General features: G+C 43.6%; 1 protein-coding gene across 4 annotated transcripts in view; it reads right to left on the bottom strand.

Annotated features, from left to right (window-relative positions):
- LOC310711506 (neural-cadherin-like) overlaps positions 1-18,006 on the bottom strand; it is a 105,922-nt gene that overhangs the window by 51,324 nt on the left and 36,592 nt on the right. For all 4 annotated transcript variants that reach the window (XR_014528511.1, XM_083513384.1, XM_083513385.1 and 1 more), the window contains exons 3-11: positions 16,448-16,673; positions 12,511-12,715; positions 11,701-11,812; positions 10,553-10,802; positions 8,809-8,951; positions 4,785-4,957; positions 3,924-4,092; positions 2,001-2,171; positions 997-1,169 (exon numbers count right to left, since the gene is read on the bottom strand). Coding sequence is in view for 3 of the 4 variants with exons in the window: in XM_083513384.1 (XP_083369510.1) it covers positions 997-1,169; positions 2,001-2,171; positions 3,924-4,092; positions 4,785-4,957; positions 8,809-8,951; positions 10,553-10,802; positions 11,701-11,812; positions 12,511-12,715; positions 16,448-16,673 (1,622 nt within the window). In the remaining variant the exon portion in view is untranslated. The remainder of the gene's footprint in view (positions 1-996; positions 1,170-2,000; positions 2,172-3,923; positions 4,093-4,784; positions 4,958-8,808; positions 8,952-10,552; positions 10,803-11,700; positions 11,813-12,510; positions 12,716-16,447; positions 16,674-18,006) is intronic.

Below are 18,006 nucleotides of genomic sequence, written 5' to 3'. Positions count from 1 at the left end.
CATTTCTCTCTCTCTCTCTCTCTCTCTCTCTCTCTCTCTCTCTCTGTCTGCACGAAGCACAGTATAAACACTATATGGTTTTATGGAATATCCTCCCAGGTAAATGCTTGTAACATGGGTCCAGAACCTCAGATATGAGGCCCAGTATGTCTCTATAGTCTCCTCTCACTATCCCTTCGGAGTCTCCCCATGACAGACTCCCTCACCCATCCTCAGGTTAAGAACAGTTTCAGGTTAAGAACAGACCTCCAAAACGAATTAAGTTCTTAACCTGAGGTACCACTGTACTCCAGTTCAATGATAAACAACTTCCGTGTATCACCCCTGAAAAATCAACTTCATTTTTAGTAAAACTGTCAATCTCCTACAGTAGCAGAGAAAGATTCAAAACCCACCACCATCATCTGTTTAGAGCCTCACAAGCACTCCAGAGCTTCCTGTGGGTAGGATGTTGTCTTTCCAATCCTTTTCTGGCAACCCACCAAACATGCATTGCCTGCTAGGGCCTCCTGTAGCTTCTACTTACCAAAGAATCTACTTTTTGAGGAGGGGGGGAACCCTGCAACTGTTAAATCTGTATGTCACCATAGTAATCATAAGCACAATTTCGTTCCGTTCACAAAAGTTCCTAAGATTCCTCGCTGCAGAACTTCAGAAGGTTTTGAATGACGGTAAACTTAAAAACCGACTCTCCCGGATATGACCTGTCAAAACTGTTTATTGCTTCTTTTCCCACCAAGGCACAAGAAGAGTTATCAGTCTGACATGACAGCTGTGAATGGCTTTATGGTTAAAGTAATAATTCATTCAGCAGGAGGGGGAGGAGGAAGCCCCTCTCAACTGAAGTGCAGCCATCAGGGTGGCACTAATTTATGCTAGGAGAGAAAGGGACCCACAATGCTGCATGTCTCCCTGTTTGGCATCTTGCTCTAGCTACCATCTGCAGATGCCGCCAGCTGACATCTGGCCACAGACCAAATGCAACTCACAACATACCTGTAACAAGGGTTGGTTGACATAAACCCAGCCTGTAGCAGGATTGACCTGGAAGTACTTCGTTTTACCACTGGCTGCAGAATACGTGATGGAAGCATTGGAGCCGTAGTCGTCGTCGTGGGCTGCAACACGGAGGAAGCTCGTCCCAACACTCGTGTCTTCTCTCAGGAAGTCTAGGAAAGTGCATTTCATTAACTCAGCGGGGCAGAGCAATGCTACAAGCCATCTGAGCTCAACGCTATTTGCAGGCAACACTCTGCAGATTTTCCGTGAAAAATAAAAGCAGCTGGTGAAGAAGTGCCCTGATTTTATCGCTTGCAGGCTCTTCTTATGTTTTTTATGTTCAGTGGCACATTTGCCTGCCCACAGGTTTGGGGGGCAGAAGAAGGAGATACACAATAGTGGGCAGACACCAGCACCATTCCCCTGGAGGAGAAGAGCAGAGGTTAAGAGGGCTGGTTTGGATTGCACTGCTATGCCTGTAGCAGAGCATTCTGCTCTGCTATTGTTTCCCTATATATAATAGTCCTAAGTTAAGTATGTAGATCACAGTAAGCAGAGAGGGGAACAATTGCTGGAACCATCCAGGGACACCAGCTCCCCCACACACACACCTGGGACTCTTATTAGGCAAAAATGCTGCTTAAGTATTATTGTATTCTCTTTAACATTTTTGTTAAGGCAGGGACATGGATGAGTTTGTGTGGGTTGTTTTTTTTAAAAAAATAACACTTCTGAAATATTTTGAATTTGTATCATTTGTATTTGCATTGTTGCATCTGTATGTAGCTGCTTATCTTCAGGATCCTTTATGGCTGAAAAGCAGGATATTAAATAAGCGGTAACGTAACCAATTTAAAAAGGAATAAGTGACAATTCATCTGTAGGAAGCGGGGGGGGGGGGACATATGAAAACCAAACCAGAAACACACACAATAAATCTTAGACCTCAGGTAAGCTTGCAATCAGGGGAACTGAAACGCTATCCAAGGATTCGCAATTACATTCATAATGAGTGTTTTCAAATCTGGGGCTGTTGTCATTCACATCCGAGACCACAACGTTGATCTGGCAGATCCCAATGAGGGGCTCGGCCGCCTGGTCCGTGGCTGTCACAGTAATAGGATGCTCTCGCTGCTTCTCCCGGTCAAATATCTGAAGTGTTGTCAAGATGCCTGAAAATAAGACCACAAGCAGAAATAATTCAATACTGTGTATTTAACCAAGGACTGAGATGAGGGAAGAAGCAGGAGGGTTTACTGCCCGCTGTTTTTTCTTGCAGTTTCAGTTATTGAGTGCTGGAAGAAAGATGTAAACTGAGCTAAAACTCATCTACATCTGTAAATGTCCTTTCCTCTCTGTTTCTCATTTCTATAAGTTCAGTTTGCCATATTTCCATATCAACTTGCTATTTTCTTTTTTTTAAAAAGATACATGAAAATTCACTAGCATTTCAGTACAAATCTCTCCTAATGTGCAATGTTGCCTTATCTGCATATTTTCCCAAGCGAATTCTTCTTCATCATCATCACAACATTGTCGTTATCATCATCATCATAACATTGTTGTTCTCATCATCATCATCATCCCTGTTCTTCACCTACAGGGGTGCCCAAACTTTTCCCAAAGAGGGCCAGATTTGATTAAGTGAACATGTGCGAGGGCCAACCAAAGTTGTTGACCTTTTTCGTTGTTGAGATTTTGGGGAAATTTTACCAAAGGAAATAAACTGTCACAGGGGCCGGATTAAACCAACCGGCAGGCCGGATTAGGCCCCCGAAACTGACTTTGGAGATTCCTGCCTTAAAAGGTACCAGGGCAGGTTACAATAATTTAAAATGCAACATACAATTTTGTACGCTGTTTCAACAAATGTAAGCATTTTATGCAGACTTTTCCTGAACACACACATTTTTGTACACGTTCACTTGAAGAACTGCACCCCAATATTCAGAGAAGTGTGAATTTTGGAAAGCTGGCTGCAGTTCAGTTCACATATTGTTACAGGAAGTGGGAATTGGGTAGGTCTGCATCAAAATGTGAACCAAAGTGAATTTCTCCCCCACCCCTATCTACAACCCATCAGTGAGATACAGAGATGCAGCCTGCTCACCTGCAACTCAGCAGGAGTATCTTTAGGTAAATAGTAAACTATTACAGGGCAAATGTAAATGGATGTTGGTCCACTAGAAAAAATCCAAAATCCACAACTGGGTAATACTTTTATCATCCCCAACCATTTTAACCTAAAGACTGTGACTAAACATAAACCTCAACATCAAATAATATCTGACCCCATCTTTCCACTACCATCTGCTATGCGTAACCTTCCAAAGGTTCCACCTTCCAAAGGCAACCTTCCACTTGCCTCCACTGCTCACTTTTTTGGGGTGACACATTGGTTGTTCACACTAAAGGCACCAACCTAAAGCTGAATTTATCAAACCTACACTTTCCAAAAACACAGACTTCCTTCAAAATTAGCACTTATTTGGATTTTGGTATGCAGTTCTCAAAGCAATGTTTACAAAAATGCATATATCAGAGAAATGTTTGCAGAGATAAGTAAGATAGTGAAAAGTACATACAAAACTGCATTATATTAGGGGAAATTTCTTGCAAAAAAATGTGCACATCTGTCACAGCTGCATACAAAAACGTGTTTATTAGGAGAAATTCACACTAAAATGCTGAATAATTTTCATGTAGATTTTTTTTCCTAAGTGCAAATTGCTGAAGAAACTTATGGAGAGCTGAATTTTAAGATTGGAAAAATAAGGAGGTGAGAGAAGCAAAATTGACAGATGCTTCCATTCCTGCCTGTCTGTGGATTTTTCAGCTTGATAACTTTATCCTTTAAAGGCCCGGTCACCTGGCACCTCTGTATTCTCACTAGGCCCAATGAAGCTGCAACACAATGGCTTTACCTGTGTCAGGGTGGATGTTAAAAGCAGGGAGAGTCCCCTCTCTGTGCATCAAGCCATATTTCACTTGGCCATTGGACCCTTCATCTGCGTCTGTTGCCTCCACTTGCAGCACGAAGGTTCCCACTGGCTGGTTTTCCAGCACAGAGGCATGCTCACGATAATGCTGGCACTGGCAAAAATAAGGGCAATGATAATAATGCAAAGGCACGCTTACATACAACTTGACATATACTGCAAAATCCAGAATATTGGCAATCAACTCCAATCACTCAACAAATAAGGGTCAAACTATCATGATCTCAGCTGCATAGTTTTGTCCTTGAGCAGGAGATCTGATGCAGAAACCACGGGGAGGACCGTGATCTTTTGAAAAGTATGGGAACTTTTATTTTATTTTTATTTTTTTTGGTAATGTAAACAGCAGGCATGGGCCTCCAGCCCTGCACCGGGGCCACCACAGGGTGTGAAAGAAAACTCTACGTGCTCCCCCCTCCCACCAATATACAGTGGTACCTCGGGTTACAGATGCTTCAAGTTACAGATGCTTCAGGTTACAGACTTCGCTAACCCAGAAATAGTACCTTGGGTTAAGAACTTTGCTTCAGGATGAGAACAGAAATCGTGTGTCGGCGGCACACCGGCAGTGGGAGGCCCCATTAGCTAAAGTGGTACCTCAGGTTAAGAACAGTTTCAGGTTAAGAATGGACCTCCAGAACGAATTAAGTTCTTAACCCAAGGTACCACTGTAAAGTTCATTGGAGCTGCAATCTTAGCTCTTCGTGAATGCTGTGCGCCAAAACAGAAGGGAGTTCATAGTTGCTCTCTCCAAGTATTTGACATGACGCAAGGCAGCCTGTTTACCTTCTGAAACACAGGTTTGTTGTTATTGACATCATCCACATGCACAATGACCAAAGCGGTGCTTGTAAGAGAGCGAGGTCCACCAGAGGCATTGTCATCTGTAGCCGTGATGTTGAGGACATACTCAGGACCCTGTAGCCTAGGAAGTGGGCTTGAGCGAAGACGGATTAACCCTGTGAAAGATTTCAAGGGGAGGACAGTTCGGAATCAGAATGTATTTTGCTGTTGTAACTGCTGGTGAGGTCACTGGGTACTGGATTTGGGAAAGGCAGACCTGGGTGCAAATCTATGCTCAGCCATGAAGCTGCCAGAGTGACTCTGAGCCAGTCGCTCTTTTGCAGAAGTATTGTCGGAAACCATGCACTGAACAACCCGGATGAAGGGTAGGATATAAATCAATCCCAGAACACCTTTTAAAGCTGTTATGCCAAATGTTTGAATTTCAAAAACAGTAGCTTCATGCCATGCCAAAATTCCAAATGTTTAGCTATATCAGGTAATCGTGTCCAGCAGAATTATGCAGTATAGCTCTTGCCAGACCAAACCAACTCTAGCTGGAGAGGGCGAGGGAATAACTCGTTTGAATGCTCCCCTTGTGTATGAAAATACTTCCTTGCACAACTTCTAGCTGAACCCTATCCTTGAAACACTAGCTTTCTATGTGCAAAGTATAATATTTACTTATATTATAGATCCACTGATTGATTGATTGAACTAATGCCATTTTTAAACTGTAAAAAATAAAATAAGAAACCCAAAATATCTGCTGCCACTGCAGTTATCCCCCTTAAGTACTCCCACTATCCTAGAAGAAGAAGAAGAAGAAGAAGAAGAAGAAGAGGAGGAGGAGGAGGAGTAGTTTTGATTTTATATCCCACTTTATCACTACCCGAAGGAGTCTCAAAGCGGCTAACATTCTCCTTTCCCTTCCTCCCCCACAACAAACACTCTGTGAGGTGAGTGGGGCTGATAGACTTCAGAGAAGTGTGACTAGCCCAAGGTCACCCAGCAGCTGCATGTGGAGGAGTGGAGACGCAAACCTGGTTCACCAGATTACGAGTCTACCGCTCTTAACCACTACACCACACTGGCTAGAAACACACTAGAAACAAGCTAAACTGGTTTGCCCCAGTCCTTTCCCTAAAATTGTACCACCACCACCATGTTTCAGACTGAGGGACAAAATGCCCACTACTGTTTGAATGAGAACATGATTTCGGGGGGGGGGGGAGGTCCCAGATCTGAGTCCTGCAGCAATTTTTCGGGTATATTGTATTTGCATTCTGACCCTCTGCCGGTCTTTAAAGAGCAAAGCTGACAGTTGCTGTGAGGAGCTTCTGTTCCACTGGGCCTTGGGCTGCAGCAACCTTATGGGTCATATGAGGGCTGGCAAAATCAGAAATACATTTTTAAAACAAGTTTGTTTTAAAAAGCAAAGCAAACTTCAGCTATTTAAAAAGCTGTAGTGAGCAGATGTCATTCATTCCTGTGCCAGCACCATCCCATCATGTCTTTTATTTATCCGATGTAATAAGAAGTGTCGTTTGCAAATGGACGGTTATGAAGATGACAAGTGCCACTCACTTCCCCTTGCAAATGCCTTCGCCTTCACTGATTGTATTTTGACATGTGTCTTAGCTTCACCTTGGCATTTCAGGGTATCAAGCAAATTGTCATTGACAGCGCTATATTAAAATAAAACTGCCCAAGGAGACAGCATAGATGTTGGGGACTCTGACCAAACAGGGGGTAACAAAGTCAAAAATCAACACAGAATTCACACCTGTTACAGAAAAGATGGATATATGCTAAGGCCATCTCCACAAAGGCTAGAAAACTACAATTGGCAACCAAGCAAACTGTCCAACAGAGGAAATGTGTTAATTTCCTGCAAAATAAAATTTGCTATGGCACTTTGAGGACAAGCAGATTTAGCATGGCTTGAGATTTCATAAAATAAAACCTAACTCCAGTGGGTGCAATTCTTCACCAGATCTTTTTAATTGTAATACACATTTATGTGCTTATTTTGCAGGCCAATCATGAGCCAGTAATTCAGCATCACCTCATTTGTGGGGAAACATCTTCCGGAAGTTAAAACAAAAAGTGAATTCTGGGTTGGGTTTGGAACAAATCAGTCCACAAGTTCATGCCGCAGAGACCCCACCCAGCAGGAGGTAGTGGGAAAGGCTCGTCAGAACTGGTGTGTCAGGGTTTTGGGGCTGGGATACTGCTGCACACATAGCAGTAGACAGGCTATAGATGTAAGAAGGAACCAGCTTCCATTCTGCCCCTTAATCACGGCATGCAGTACTGTCTCTGTTCTGCTGCAGTTCGGCTTCTGACAAAAAAACCCTTATTTATCTTGCTGATGGCTGTGATGAAATTCCATGGAATTAGTGATGTTACCATTATTGCATTTCCACACCATTCATTTGAATGCAAAGGAAATGGAATACAAAGTGCAGGGGGCCATCAGTGACTTGTCCTTTGTGGACTGAAACCAACAACAAAAGTGACTATCAAATGTATCTGCGGGGTTGATTTCTGTTCCGGATATGGCTGAAATATGCAGGAATGGGAAACTTCCACTCCTGTTCCTGGTTTTGTGGGAATTCTTTGGCATCCTTAATACAGGGAAATGGGGAACTACTGAATAAGTTGCTCCTGGCATCCCTGGGTCCTGCTGTAGATGAGCACTGTAACATCAAAGGAATACTGGGAATCATGGTGGTGCCATTTCCCACAGTTCCTGGTGTCATCTCTAATCTGAGATGAATTCTTTGCCGGGGGAGGGTATTCTTCGACTCAAAATCTAGTGTTTAAATTCCACCCATCCCCAGTTTTTGGAGTTTGACCCATCATCGATTCTGTTGTCTAGCTCAGCTTTCCCAATCTGCTGCCCCTCCAAATCTTACGAACTACAACTCACGTCAGCCCCAGTCAATATGACCAACATATGGAGGGCACCCAGCTGAGGAAGGCCAGCCAAAAGAAAAAAGTGGTATTCAGCTGCCAGATCTTTCAGCATAGGAGCACTATGCGGCACCAGTTTCTTGGTGGTAGAACTGCAGCGATTAAATGGCGTAAACATCAGTGGGATAGTTTGCATCACTGGCAGTTTTACCTTAACACCTGTGGCATTATGAGACCACTAAGCATTTGTAACATAAAGCAAGCCATAAAGGGGAGTGGAAAGCTGCCATCTCTACAGGAAGATGTTTGTGTCAATTCCTTGTACCATCGTTTGATGGCATCTGTTTCCGGCTTCTGAAATATATTCAGATCTGGAGCATTAATATTGCAAAAGCACTAGTTGCATAAAAAATTAATTTTTTATGGTAAGTGAACCCATAAGACGTATCAAAGATGAGAAGGACAGATCTGTGGCGTCTTATTTACTTCTCATTAGCTCCCTGGCTCAGGAGAGTCCAGAAAGGCAAGCAAAGAGTTTGACTGGAGCCACATCAGGAAAAGTCATCAGTTACTCCAAGTAAGAACTACCACATTTTATCATTAAAATTTGCATTTTTGAACGCATTTTAATCTTAAATATACATTTATATAAGCATGCTTGATTTTTTTTTTTAAGCCAAGAAGTGTATTGCAAAGTTCAGAGAAGGATTAAACCAAAGAATAACTGCATTCCAATCCATACATTCATCTGGCAAGCATGACTTAGGTCAGTTTGCTTAAATGCAAGGACCAAATGAAATCCTCAAGCAATGTAAGTCAAGAAGACACATATTCCTGCTTTCTGTTATAGAGAATGCTATGAGATCAGTCATTAAGAGCAGCAGAGAAATGCTATGAGTTCAACACTCAGATGAGAAGCAATTCCCAACAGCAAGGAAACCAGTGACTAGGATGCAATAGACATGATGTACCTGTGTTTTAAACACACATGAATAACTATAACAGCTTAGACACAAGCTCTGCCCCCACCTCTAATCACATGCGACATCTAGGAGCCAAAAATCTATATGGGAACCAAAGATCTAAAATGCAGAAAATACATATTTACCCTTCTGAGGGTCGATAATGAAGTTTCCCTTTTGATTCCCTCCAGTAATGCTGTAAGCAACACCATCTCCATCAGGGTCTATGGCATGAACCGTAGCTATGAGCGTGTTTGGACCTGCATCCTCCGAAACAAAACTCCGATAGCTGTCAAAGCGCATAATGTTAAGTGTGGTTACTTGGAAACAGGGTTAAAGGGAATCAAATCTGGAGTGCTAAATGCAGTGGAAAGACAGTAAGAAAAGACATCCCCATTTGCTTCCCCATACAGGAAAAAGAAAGGGCGCTATGCAAAAGAGAAGTGTATCCCTCCAGGTGTTAAGAAGAAGAAGAAGAGGAGAAGAGTTTGGATTTGATATCCCGCTTTATCACTACCCCAAGGAGTCTCAAAGCGGCTGACCATCTCCTTTCCCTTCCTCCCCCACAACAAGCACTCTGTGAGGTGAGTGGGGCTGAGAGACTTCAGAGAAGCGTGACTGGCCCAAGGTCACCCAGCAGCTGCATGTGGAGGAGCGAGGACGCGAACCCGGTTCCCCAGATTACGAGTCTATCGCTCTTAACCACTACACCACACTGGCTCCAGCAGGCTCTTCTTAGAACCTAAGAAGAGCCTGCTGGATCAGGCCAGTGGCTCATTTAGTGCAGCATCCTGTTCTCACAGCTGCCTGGGGGAAACCAGCAAGCAGGATTGGAGCACAAGAGCTTGAGTGTTATTGTATTTTAATTCCTGTCAGCAACAGCCAGAATGGCCAATAGTCAGGAGTGATCGCTATCGTAGTCCAACAACATCTGGAGGGCTATGGGTTCTCCTATCCATGATTTTTTAAAACCCCTCTGTCATAGGGCATTCTGTTCATAGGTATGTATACTGTGTATATACGTGCTTGTATTTAACAAGTCACCTGGAAGCCATAGGTGTCCAAGAGTTCCGTGAAGGCGAGTGAATGGTCTCTTAGCAGGCTAGCAACTTGGGTTGGCTTATTTGCAAGGCTGATTTATTTGGGGGTACGGAGCATCACACACGATGCTTCCACTCCTATGATTTGCTCACCATGCTTTAAAATACCTGAATGCCAACCTTGCTTTTTTAAACATCCATGAGGCAACTTAACTAAAATCAAAACTTAAAGAGCAGCAGAAACCATTTCACAGACAGAAGAACTTTTTGTGTTAAGAATTGTGTTGCATTTGAAGCAGCCGCAACAAATGCAGAGCCAGTGAAGCAAATAAATCAACTTGTTAAAACGGAAACTTTTTGCCCAAAACATTTTCACCTCATCTGCTCTGTACTTTGGTTACAAAGAATGGATTGAAATACTGCAGCACCTGTGTAAGGAACACTGTAAAATGCTTCCGGGTGGGTGACTGTTCAGCATTTTAAACCCTCATCCCCACCATAGCAGTGTCTGCCCAGCCAGCCATGATCCAGACACCGAAAACCGTGGGGGCACAAACAATCCAGCCCATGGAGGGATCTCTGTAGAACCGATCTGGCCCAGGGAAGATAAACCTTGCTGACCCCTGATCTTGAGGAAGGGTTGGCTTATAAGGGACCACATGAATCAATCCCAGTGGGAACATACAGCTATTACTGGCACCCCCAAAATCTCACCTCATTCCACACAATGACCTGGGGATGATCAAACACCACCAGGATGCCGCAATCATCGCATGGAAACTCTGACATGGTACTAATCAAACGACATCTGAAGCATCATCAACAACAACAACAAGGGGCGTATACTTACATTGTTTGTGAGAACCTGGGAACTTCGTCATTGATGTTTGAGAGGCGGATCCTGACCGTCGCGGTCCCAGTTCTTGGGGGCTCTCCTTTATCCACCGCCATGATTACGAACTCATACAGGTGATTAGGACGCTCGTAATCCAGCTCTGTGGCTGGGAAGATGGTGCCGTGGCTGGAAATGCTGAACTCTGAGCTCAGGGTGTAATAGATGATTTCCGCATTTTCTTCAGAATCACAGTCATGGGCTGACACTGTTGGGGCAAAGGGTGGGGAGGGAGGAGACCTTTCAGGATTTTTTGCTTGCAAAACATTATATTCAAGGATTTAAAAACAAAAAAACCAAGATGCTGGTTTAATAACAGAGTTAAGGCTACATCATGCTGGCTCTGCAAGCTCTGTGGACTGCAAGTTAGGCCTGGGGCCTTTATACTCCATGCTCAGCAATGAAGTTGTCCAAAGGCACAAAGGCCATGAGAGACAGTGTGATGTAGTGGTTAGTGTCAGACTGAGTCCTGGGAGAGACCAGGAATCAAATCCCTACTCAGCCAGGAAGCTCACTGGGTGGCCTTGGGCCAGTCATGGTCTCTCAGTCTAACCTACCCCACAGGGCTGTTGTGGGGATTAAATGAGGTAGGGGGGCAGAAAAAAAACGCATGGCGTCTTTCGTGTAAATAAATAACAACTACATTGAGGTGGCTTCATTTGGGCAGTTGCCATATGCACAGCTGTGTGTTTTTTCCTAAGTATGTGTGAAGCTGATGTAATCTTCAGCCTTCAAGATGCATATGTTGAAAACGTCCTATCCAATAACACACGCGGGAGGGACTGCAGAAGGATAAGAGCTGACCAAATATACAGAGGCAGAGGAAGTTGTAAGAAGAAACCTCATACGGAAATCAAACCATGGATCCATCAATTCATCGGTACAACAGAGGGAGCCAAGGGGTTAACTTCAGGGGTTGCTAAGGATCCAGCTCCTGCCATCAGCGGTTATGGATCTGTTGGGTGACATGACCTGGAGAGTACGGCCATTGGCTGTACCTGGTCTATGCTTTAACCAAGTAATGGCAATGGCAATGATGGCTCTCGAGGATTCCAGGTGAGTCGAGGGGCAAGTCTGACAACAAATTGCGAAAATGTTTTGCAAACCTTGTAAAAGTGCAGTTGTTACAGTCACGGTTTCGGGGACGTTGTCTTTGGTGTAGATCGACTGCTGGAATTCTGGTGCACAGTCGTTCACGTCTGTGATCACAACCCAAACCTAGAAAAAGGACAAGGCAAGGGAGTGTTTAGCAGCACAAAAAGTCGATTGGCTCCTCTTGTGCGTCTGCACAGCTCCCCAACTCACTGCAGCCACCCCACTGTCAAGAGGGCAGCTTCGTGGCTCCACATCCTACCACCCTGGCCACTGCTGCTACTGAGTATCCGCAGTTTGTAATGTAAGATGTTAGGATTTCTCTCAAGTTCCTCCAATATTTTTCAGCGAGTTTCTTTTTGAAAAGTCGTTTTCAAACTGGGATGGAAAAACCTGTTCAACTACAGTTCTCTCATTTCCCCCCATTTTAGATTCAGTCCTCCAAGCTTCTGCAGCACTTTCTGGATTTTTGGTAAACAAAAGCCTCATGAAAACTCACCAGTTCAGGATTCCAGCCACTCCATTCCATTTGCCCCCACCCCCACCTGCCGCCACACCAAATTGCATTGCACAGCCACTGGACACAGTTAGTTCTCACTGGGTTGTTGTTTGCTGTTGCTCCTCCCCCCATCTCTTAAGTTTGTTTGTACTTTGGCAAACTTCAGTATTTCCCGCCCCCCCAGGCTGCTGGCACCTCCCTATTCTGCGTACGCAATGCTGTCCTGGCTAAATCAGCAATGGCACTCACAGCTTGGGACACTGGAAACAGAGGGAATTGACTGGAGCGGAGAATTGAATGTGCATTGCTGCTAAGGGTTGCTGACCTCAACAGTGCTGCTGAGCTGTCCCTGGTTTTCTCTTGCTTGAACCAGGAGGAGGTACTGGTGCTGACCATTCTCGTAATCCAGATTTCGGCTGAAGTAGATGTCCCCTGTCCCCTGGTTAATGCCGAACAGGCCGTTCGGATTAGTTAAGAGGCTGTAGCTCAGGGACTTGTTTTGATGTGACAAAGCAGACACGGTCAGGAACCTGGAAAAGGTTAAAAGAAATCAACAATGAACAGCGCAAGAGGAAGTTGGTTTCTAACATTTTCATAGGACGCTGCTCCACTTTGGAAACTGACAAAATTTTTAATATAATTATGGAACATCACATCGCATCTAGATCTACACCAAGCATGTGAAGCACATCCAACGCACACTTAAAACACACAGTTTCCCCTCCCCCCAAAGAAAGAATCCTGGGAACTGTAGTTTCACCCCCTCACAGGGCTACAGTTCCCAGCACCCTTAAAAATGACAATTCCCAGTATTCTTTGGGGAAAATTGTTTGCTTTAAATGTATGGTGTGAACCTATACTCAGTATAACTAAGGAACACAGCCCAGGATAGAACTCCAAAAAGGTGAAGAATCAGAGCTGTGCAAGGCAAGAGCAGCACTGACTGTCCCTGGCTGAGTTTACCAGGGATGGAGAACAGGCCTGGAATCATATAATTGTAGAGCTGGGAGGGACCACAAGGGTCATCTAGTCCAACCCACTGCAGTGCAGCAATCTCTTTGCCCAAAATGGGGCTCGTTCCCCAAAAGCTTATTGGTAACCTGGGGGCCCTGCTCCTGGGCATTCTGCTGTGCTCAGGGCAAAGTGGCCACCTGGCCTTGACACTGGATAGCTGTAAGGACATAAGAAGAGCCTGCTGGATCAGGCCAATGACCCATCATCACCCTGTTTTCATAACCAGATTCCTATGGGAAACCCACGAGTAGGACCTGAGCACAAGAGCCCTCTCCCCACCTGCCATTTCCAGCAACTGGTATTCAGAAGCATTGCTGCCTCCAATTGTGGAGGGCACAGCATAGCCATCATGGCTAGTAGCCATTGAGAGACCCCTCTCATCCATGAATGGAGGTACAGCCACAGGGCATCACGCCTCCCTCTAAAGCGCCTGAAAAGAGCACACTTGACTGTTGCTGCTATCAGAGGGTGTTTCGTGCTGTCCTTGCTGGTAACAGAACTGTGAATTAAAATTGTTTGGATCGTCCGTCACTCTTCTTTATTACGGTTTGTCATAATGTAATTGCTTCGCATTGCCTTTTATATGGCTGGGGATGTATTGTGTCTTTTTTTCTTTTCTTCCCATGCTCTCAAGCTCAATGTGTGTGGAAGATCAGGAAACAAAATGACTGGGAGGACGACGATGGAAAGCTTTCAAAAGCCATCAGGATTACTTGCTGGGAAACTGCATTAGGAATGCATTTTCGCAGCCTGCTTCATTGCAGCCTTAGTTGTTTTCTTACGCATGACAGGCTGAACAATCATGGCAAAAAAATGGGTTTTCTTCTTGTTTTTCTTGATAACATACACACACAAAAATGACACATTATTGACTTGCAGCATAGCTCAGTTATTGTTGAAGAACTAAGTCTTCAGTTTGGCATCCAGTGCCAAATACATTGCCCTGCGTGCTATCTCTAGGGTGGTGGGGTGCAGGGAAATACTTTCAGATTTCTACACATTACCATTTCAACAGGTAAATAAGAGGCCTGCTGCTAACTAACCACTCCTAGCAAGCATATAGCGACAGCGGAAGTCTTTAAGTTTGGTCCTGGGCTCAATGTCAGCCCCTTGGGAGTTGTTGTACAAGAAAGCAGCTGATCTATCCACCTCTCTTGGGTCTTCTGGGTCTTCCCCCAGGGATAAAGGGAGAGATCCCCTTTGTATTTTACTTCCCAGTCCATTCAGACTTATGTCAAAGGGGTGGGTGGGAAAACGAGGGAGGAACGGGTGGAGACATGGAGAGTGTAATCCCCCTGCAATCAATCCATTGGCGCTTGTGTCAAGCGGTGCGGGGGGGGGGGGGACACTTCCAGGCAGAAAAGAGGGCACAGGTGGGCATACACAGAGAAAGAGATATGGGATGGCACAGAGCATCCCTGCAGTGCTGCAAACTCTTCCCACCAGTGGTTCCACCGCCATACACCATCAGCTCCAGACCACAATTGACCCTTTTCATAGGAGGTCAACGGACTTTCAACAGGGGAAAAAGGTTCCCTACCCCAATTCAACATTTGGGGCTTTTTAGTACAGCCAGAATCGCCCGGGAGCATCCCATCAAAATCTAGTTTCATGCTGGTATAATAAATGTATACACGTTTGAGAAGCTCCAGACATCCAGATGATCTTCAAGCAGATTTAGTAAAGGATCACATTCTTCCCGCAAACACATGCTCGCTGTGCGCCTAATGAAGAAGCACGACAGAAGAGCCGATCCCATGGTGGCCAATTTTTGGTTTTGCTTTCGAGGCAGCTTCAGCAAGAAAACATGGTTCTTAGAATGCAGGGGCAGTAAATCGGATAGTAAACCATTTAAGTTTAATCCGATAACACATGCACTAAATTATGACAGATTGTCAGATGAGCTCCAAAGTTCAGCAAAGTACATGGGAGTCTCCTAGACTTTAATGGGTCAAGTCCTACATCTGGCAGGATTATAATAGTTCTTATCCTGAAAAGAGGATGAGTTGCTATATAGTATATCACCTCATGTGAGCAGGCAAGTGCAATCCGTTGGCTCAGTTCAATGGGGAGGCCTCCTACAACCAACCCATTTGCACTGACAAGGCGTCATTTGAAAGCCAGAGAAATTCGATATGTTTTAATGTTCATTATGTTCAATAAGTATTAATGTTTCCTTTTCTTTCAACAATTTATATACCGCTTTAATACCGTAGGCTTTAAGCACTGTACAGTAGGGCTGAAATGATGCAATGAAGATGAAATCTGCTTAAACTAACCATAAAATTGGAATCCTGAAATCAAAAGGTCTTTTGTAGACTGGCAGAAGTTCAAAAGGCTCTTACCCAGGAGGGGCTTCCATAGAAATTGGCCCACAATACTGAACTTACAGCTCTTGCAGGATACAAGTTGTGTGTCGGAACCAAGTGGGGGTCACTAACAGTGACACTTCCAAAGGCCTCATTGACTTAGCAGGGATATAACTGAGCAAAACTGACTCATTAATTGAGGGGTGGAAGGAGAATTCAGACTGAGGGGGACATCTGCTTCTTTTGGTTTTGGCCTCTTCCCCCCTTCATACACACACAAAAAATGGGGTGCTATCTGTAGTTTCAAGGGCCTCCAGGTCAGGAGATTTACTAGACAACAATGGCTACGCGTCAATTATTTTATTCCCCACAGTCCCCTGGGAAAAGTGTCATTTTGGGGCATTGTGGGAAATTAAAATGGCTGCTCAGCCAACAAGCATGAGGGGCTCAGGGTGGGCACTGGTACAAGTGGCACTTAGAATAATAGAAATGTAGATTGGGAGGGGTACCAGGGATCATGTAGTCTAACCTTCTGCAACTTATCACAGCTCTGGTGCACAGCAGCTGCCTGGATGTGCCAACTACTGTGTGTGTCTCTACTTCCAGTATTCCTGTCCCCATCTGTTCCTTAGACACAGCTCAGTTTCAGCTACAACAAAATTATGGAACTTTATTAGCTGATTTTCTGTGCCTTGAGGTTTTCTGTTTGCACTATTCAACCTTTTGATTAAACCAATCGACCTCCTGCTTGTGTTGTCTTCTGTAAGGAGTTCCCCAATTCAATATAGTAATTTAGGACTCATAATTTATTAACAAGCAGCACACATCAGCTGAACTTAAACTTTCGTTCTCTCTGATAGAAAGCTAACTGAAGAGGCCTGTTCTCAAAATGCCATTAAAGGTGCAGGACACATCCTTCATCACAATTTTGGCACTCACGGTTCTCCCAGTGGCAGATTTTCAGGGACGTAAACGGAGTACGACGTGTTGGCAAACTGTGGCGCTCGACGTCCGGCAACTACAGACACTGAGGCAGGGGAGCCCTGGCGCCCTGGTTTGTCAGCTGCCAGCACAGTCAGCAAATATTCCCTCTCCTTCACCAGAGGCAAACCAGTTGTTTTGATCCAGCCGGTATCTTTTTCCACTTCAAATCTGTTCTCTCCACCTGCGAAGGAGCAAAAAAACAACAATTGTGTTCGGGACCGTGGTCAACAGATTCATGTTTTGTTGCTGTTGTTTTTAAATAGTATTTATTAAAAGTTTCAGAATTACAGAAAAGAAAAAATAGGAAACAACACTACAATACATAAAAAAGAAGAAAAAAAAGCATAAAAACCAATACAACAATACAGCAAAAAAACCCACACCCACAAATCCCATATTACGTATCTTTAACTTCCATTTGCTTGTTTCATTGACCTCCTCACACCTCCCTTTTTGTATTCTAGTTTAATTAGTTATTTCAGCAAATTCTTTCCATCTTTCTCAAAAAAAAATTGAATAATTTATCTTAACAATTTAGCCTATTAATTAACTCAACAAATCCTTTCCATCTTTCCCCATATTCTGTTATTCAAATTGCCTTGATTTATTTAACCTTATCTTACCGTAAAATACCTTAGAGCTTGAAACTTAATACTCAAAGGTGATAGACTATATGGAACTGGCAGAAATGACTGGCAGAATCCGAGACCAGGGAGAAGAGTCGGTGGAAGAAGATTGGAAAAAGTTTAAAGACTATTTACAGAAATATTGTAAAATTAATGACTGTTAGAATGATGTTGGATAGAAACTAAGTGGTCTCTAGCTGTAATATTATAAGGGAATATGAGAAAATGGACTATTAATAGGTAAAAATCTAATGTTACAATATTTTAAGACTGAAGACTAGGATGAACAAAGAGGGGAGGGATTTGCTGAACTAACAAACTGAACTGGAATACAGAAAAGGGAGGCGCGAGGAGGGAAATAAGCAAATGAATGATAAGTGATTGAAAGACTGAATTGTTTTTAACTATTTTTATTTTGTATTTTTCTTTTTTCTTTTTGTATTTTGTAATATTTTGAAAACCTTAATAAGTATCTTTTTTTAAAAAAAAGAAACTTAATACAACAAAGCACTTGTCTTGCATAAAGCAAGCACCAAAACTTCCTCCCAGCTCATTTTTATTCAAGGTCAAAAGGACTGGTCCCACGATCTTAATCTCACAGCTGTAGAGTCCTCAAGTAGACTGCAGCAACAATTTAGCAAGCTCCCTCTAGAGGAGACAATTTCTATTTGTATCCATCTTTTTAAGGCAAATCCAACAAAGGAAAATTACTTTCATTTTTCAGATATTTTGTTTCTTTAGAATGCAAAAGGCAACATTGGAATCAGTTTATTTCTCTTCTTTAGCTATCTGTCAAAGTATTCCATTCACAGTCAGTGAACCTCTCCAACAATTTCTGTCTCTGACACCCCGTTCCCAGGTTAGAGACAGTGGAAACTTATCTTTCTT

The sequence above is a fragment of the Podarcis liolepis genome (genome assembly GCF_965112155.1).
Source record: "Podarcis liolepis genome assembly, chromosome: 7".
NCBI lineage: Eukaryota > Metazoa > Chordata > Lepidosauria > Squamata > Lacertidae > Podarcis > Podarcis liolepis.
This window is presented reverse-complemented; position numbering and strand designations above follow the sequence as displayed.